Source organism: Anomaloglossus baeobatrachus, chromosome 6, assembly GCF_048569485.1.
Source record: "Anomaloglossus baeobatrachus isolate aAnoBae1 chromosome 6, aAnoBae1.hap1, whole genome shotgun sequence".
NCBI classification, from domain to species: Eukaryota; Metazoa; Chordata; class Amphibia; order Anura; family Aromobatidae; genus Anomaloglossus; species Anomaloglossus baeobatrachus.
The window spans coordinates 243,520,451-243,526,450 of NC_134358.1; the positions used below are offsets into that span (position 1 = coordinate 243,520,451).

Here is a 6,000-nt window from a genome sequence, read left to right on the forward strand (position 1 = left end):
GCGCGAGAGGCACGAAAACAAAAAAAAAAAATATGGCAACATATAAAGCTTATAAAATATTTGTATATTAATGGCAAGTAACAGATTCTCCTTAACCCCTTAATGACCACCAATATGCCTTTATACTGACCTGCGATATAAGCATATTGCACCCCCTGACAGGTGAAAATGCAGTAACTGTCAGCCATACACTATTGCTGACACACTGCTGTAGTAGCCACGATCATTGTTTTTTATGACAATGGCTGTTTAACCCCCTAAATGCCGCATACGTAAGTGACAGCGTATCAGAATATTTCGATATATATTTTTTTTTCACTGTTGAATTTCTAATACTTTCATAAATAAACACAAAAGCCTTAATTTTACCTATATGCTAAAATATACCATAATAGGTCCCAAAAAAATTGGGCAATGTTGAAACATTCCAGAGTTATTGCCACATAATTGAAAAGCTAAGCGTTTAGGAGGTGTTATTTTGAAGGTAATAGTGTGTGGCGTATTTCTTTGTCCTTTTCTCGCTGTAATGGCAGGTAAAACTAGGTTGATTTGTTCCTCTGTTCTTTCAAGGTGTGCTGCTTATTTCTCTTGCCCTTTGTGCCGATGCTGTAATAGGAAATGTGCAAGAAAAGGCTATGAAATTGCACAACGGATCGAATTCTGAAATGGTAAGGGGTTAATTAATTCACTTGTCTAAAAAAAAAAAAAAAAAAAAAAAAAGTGGCCCAAATGTAGTCCATATTCTTCATTAAGTTCATGTATTTTTGGTGGGAGGCGGATTCCCCTCATTTGGTGGGAACCATTATGAAAGTTATTATACATACCATGCATACAAGGGACATCTACAGCAATAAACATTTGGGACAGATAAGTAATTTGTCAGTGTGTGGTTACCTGTCCACGATAAACTCTTGCTCTTGAGATTAGTGAATACCCTAGCAGACGGACTCCTACTAGTCAATCCCCTAGCAGACGGACTCCTACTAGTCAATCCCAAACTATACAATATCAACTGTAACATGGGAAGACACCTATGAAATCATGATGCTTACATCAAACAGGATAAGACTTAGTCAATAAACATATTAATGGTTGAATGGTAATAGAAAAAAGTAGTTCAATCCAGCACCAAAAATTGGTTAAACTTCCAGTTTTATTGCATCAATTTAAATTAAATTCGTAAGAAAAATGGAAACTTTACAAACGCCATGAAAAAGTCCGAAACAGGTGGATCTTACGCATTTCAGACATGTTGTTCCTTATTCATAGGTAACATAAGAGTAAATGGTTAAAGAGGTTGTCCACTACTTTTACATTGATGGCCTACCCTTAGAATAGGCCATCAAAGTTTGATCGGCCGGGGTCCAACACCTCACACCCCTGCCGGTCAGCTGTTTTCAGAGCCTCCGGCGGCAGCAGCAGGCAACCGCAATGCTCCGTTACGGAGCTGCTGTATCTTCTGATACCTGCCGGGTTCTGCACATCTGCCTCCAATTGATTTGAATGGGAGGTGGATCTGCAGGCCATGGCCACTATCAGAAGACTGAGCAGCCTCGGAACTGAGCATTTCTGGCCACCTGCTGCCTCAGCCGGAACCACGAACAGCTCATCATTGGGGATCCGGGGTGTTGGACTCTGGACGTTCAGACATTGATGACCTGTCCGAAGGATAGGCAATAAATGTAAAAGTAGTGGATAACCTCTTTAATAAATATAAATTGAATCTGAGTCCTGGAGATTACATATGTGGCTAACAGCATCTCCCATATAATGAATACAATTTCCTTAATATGCAGGCAGAATGGTTAAATGGATGAATGATTAATGCGTACATAGAAAAACACACCCACATATTTTAAATGAACAGACACATGAATTGACTCAGATATATACAGTATATATACACCTCTCTTAAATATTGCATGTATATACAGGGTGGGCCATTTATATGGATACACCTAAATAAAATGGGAATGGTTGGTGATATCAACTTCCTGTTTGTGGCTCATTACTATATGGGGGGGGGGGGACTTTTCAGGATGGGTAGTGACCATGGCAGCCATTTTGAAGTCGGCCATTTCGGATCCAACTTTATTTTTTCAATGGGAAGGTTAGGTAACACATCAAATTTTTTGAGAATTTCACAAGTAAAACAATAGTGTGCTTGGTTTTATGTAACTTTCTTCGTTCATTAGTTATTTACAATTTTATGACCACTTACAAAAATGTGTTCAAAGTGCTGTCCATTGTGTTGGATTGTCAATGCAACCCTCTTCTCCCACTCTTGACACACTGATAGCAACACCACAGAAGAAATGCTAGCACAGGCTTCCAGTATCTGTTGTTTCAGATGCTGCACATCTTGTATCTTCACAGCATAGACAATTGCCTTCAGATGACACCCGAAGATAAAGTCTAAAGGGGTCAGATCGGGAGATCTTGGTGGCCATTCAACTGGCCCACGATGACCAGTCCACTTTCCAGGACACTGTTCATGTAGGAATGCTCGGACCTGACACCCATAATGTGATCGTGTCCACACGGCTTGAATTAGTGTGTGTGTTACCTATGAATAAAGACAAACACGTCTGCGACGCGTAAGGTCAACCGGTCTCGACTTTTCATGCAATTAAGTTTTTCAGGGAGTTTTAATTGTACTTTATATATTTTTAATTTTCTAATAAAGCTGAAATTTTAATCAATTTTTGGTGCTGGATTGAACTACTTTTCCTATTGCATCAGTACCTACTTGTGGATACTGGCCATGAGGATCTTTGCATTGAACCTGGAACATGTGGACTTGGCTAAGATATATTGGTGAGCTGATATACCCCCATTTCTTTTGGTGTATCAATGTTTGAGGTCTGCACATAGTCAGGGCCAGAAATATTTGGACAGTGACACAAGTTTTGTTATTTTAGCTGTTTACAAAAACATGTTCAGAAATACAATTATATATATAATATGGGCTGAAAGTGCACACTCCCAGCTGCAATATGAGAGTTTTCACATCCAAATCGGAGAAAGGGTTTAGGAATCATAGCTCTGTAATGCATAGCCCCCTCTTTTTCAAGGGACCAAAAGTAATTGGACAAGGGACTCTAAGGGCTGCAATTAACTCTGAAGGCGTCTCCCTCGTTAACCTGTAATCAATGAAGTAGTTAAAAGGTCTGGGGTTGATTACAGGTGTGTGGTTTTGCATTTGGAAGCTGTTGCTGTGACCAGACAACATGCGGTCTAAGGAACTCTCAATTGAGGTGAAGCAGAACATCCTGAGGCTGAAAAAAAAGAAAAAATTCATCAGAGAGATAGCAGACATGCTTGGAGTAGCAAAATCAACAATCGGGTACATTCTGAGAAAAAAGGAATTGACTGGTGAGCTTGGGAACTCAAAAAGGCCTGGGTGTCCACGGATGACAACAGTGGTGGATGATCGCCGCATACTTTCTTTGGTGAAGAAGAACCCGTTCACAACATCAACTGAAGTCCAGAACACTCTCAGTGAAGTAGGTGTATCTGTCTCTAAGTCAACAGTAAAGAGAAGACTCCATGAAAGTAAATACAAAGGGTTCACATCTAGATGCAAACCATTCATCAATTCCAAAAATAGACAGGCCAGAGTTAAATTTGCTGAAAAACACCTCATGAAGCCAGCTCAGTTCTGGAAAAGTATTCTATGGACAGATGAGACAAAGATCGACCTGTACCAGAATGATGGGAAGAAAAAAGTTTGGAGAAGAAAGGGAACGGCACATGATCCAAGGCACACCACATCCTCTGTAAAACATGGTGGAGGCAACGTGATGGCATGGGCATGCATGGCTTTCAATGGCACTGGGTCACTTGTGTTTATTGATGACATAACAGCAGACAAGAGTAGCCGGATGAATTCTGAAGTGTACCGGGATATACTTTCAGCCCAGATTCAGCCAAATGCCGCAAAGTTGATCGGACGGCGCTTCATAGTACAGATGGACAATGACCCCAAGCATACAGCCAAAGCTACCCAGGAGTTCATGAGTGCAAAAAAGTGGAACATTCTGCAATGGCCAAGTCAATCACCAGATCTTAACCCAATTGAGCATGCATTTCACTTGCTCAAATCCAGACTTAAGACGGAAAGACCCACAAACAAGCAAGACCTGAAGGCTTCGGCTGTAAAGGCCTGGCAAAGCATTAAGAAGGAGGAAACCCAGCGTTTGGTGATGTCCATGGGTTCCAGACTTAAGGCAGTGATTGCCTCCAAAGGATTCGCAACAAAATATTGAAAATAAAAATATTATGTTTGGGTTTGGTTTATTTGTCCAATTACTTTTGACCTCCTAAAATGTGGAGTGTTTGTAAAGAAATGTGTACAATTCCTACAATTTCTATCAGATATTTTTGTTCAAACCTTCAAATTAAACGTTACAATCTGCACTTGAATTCTGTTGTAGAGGTTTCATTTCAAATCCAATGTGGTGGCATGCAGAGCCCAACTCGCGAAAATTGTGTCACTGTCCAAATATTTCTGGACCTAACTATATACATGTGCATCTTTTATTGTCCCAGCACATGTTCTTCTATGCTTTATACATGTATATGACCGTGTGATACAAAGCGGTGTGAACTCGCGGTGAACTGTGGCGGTACACTAGAAGATGCATACCGTGTTCTCCCTAGCACATGGCTAAAAAGGGGCGACAATTGCTTGAATATTATATGTTGCCCACTACTGTTCTGAAGTGTGAAAACTAATCAATGCATGCAGCTCCCAAACACTACCCGGGAACATATCGGTAACATGATTGCACAGATGGAAGTGACTTGGAGCCTCTGAAGCTTGTTACCCCCACAATCCACTTTGTAGATAGCAACATTCTTAATTTAATATGAGAAAATACAACCTTTATTAATTTTAATGTTTTTGTCAGTTTTGTAACCAAACGTGCACCTTTTATTTCTATAATGCTTGTTATTGGCCATGAGACCGATCATTGTGAATGAAATGTATTTTCCCTATCATTTTCAGGTTCTGTATTCATATTCCATCGGATTTGTTTACATTTTACTAGGCTTGGCGGTTACCAGTGGACTGACCCCCGCTGTATCGTTCTGTTCCAAGGTGAGGGCGGAAATAGAGCAGCTTGATTTAAACAAAAAAATATGGCTGGTATACGGCTGAAAACTGAATTAATGCAAGGCAATAGTGCATGACAGCATAAAATATACATGTCATGTTATGCAGAGGCTGCAGAATAGGCACTACCTTCAAGCCGTAGATTCGCTACACAAATAATTTTTTTTTCCTTCCATAAAAAAAACACTGTAATGGCATGTTTTATTTGTTCAGAATTAATACATCAGTCGGGTTGTATATTTACTGACTGCATTCATTTTATAATGTCACCTTTTCTCATATTACAAATAGACCAGAGTGCATCAGACACTATATCCTTTAAAATATCTCAACCTTGTCTAGATTATTGGGGACTGTAAGATGAATCTACTTTTAAAAGAAATATAAATGTCATATATATAGATATATATATATATAGATAGTCATACTTGTTTGAAGTTTGCAGACTCTAACTTATTTGCATCTTATCAAACCTGCAGGGGGTTGAAGACTACTTGTAGGCACTGTATATGTGTATATGTATATGTATATGTATATGTATATGTATATGTATATATATATATATATATATATATATATATATATACATATACATATACACATATACAGTGCCTACAAGTAGTCTTCAACCCCCTGCAGGTTTGATAAGATGCAAATAAGTTAGAGTCTGCAAACTTCAAACAAGAGCAGGATTTATTAACAGATGCATAAATATTACAAACAAACAAGTTATGTTGCTCAGTTAAATTTTAATAAATTTTCAACATAAAAGTGTGGGTCAATTATTATTCAACCCCTAGGTTTAATATTTTGTGGAATAACCCTTGTTTGCAATTACAGCTAATAATCGTCTTTTATAAGACCTGATCAGGCCGGCACAG

General features: G+C 38.9%; 1 protein-coding gene across 4 annotated transcripts in view; it reads left to right on the forward strand.

Annotated features, from left to right (window-relative positions):
* Positions 1-6,000, forward strand: part of SLC35B3 (solute carrier family 35 member B3) — a 118,308-nt gene that overhangs the window by 98,064 nt on the left and 14,244 nt on the right. For all 4 annotated transcript variants that reach the window (XM_075314774.1, XM_075314777.1, XM_075314776.1 and 1 more), the window contains exons 6-7: positions 571-668; positions 5,012-5,104. In XM_075314774.1, the coding sequence (XP_075170889.1) occupies positions 571-668; positions 5,012-5,104 (191 nt within the window). The remainder of the gene's footprint in view (positions 1-570; positions 669-5,011; positions 5,105-6,000) is intronic.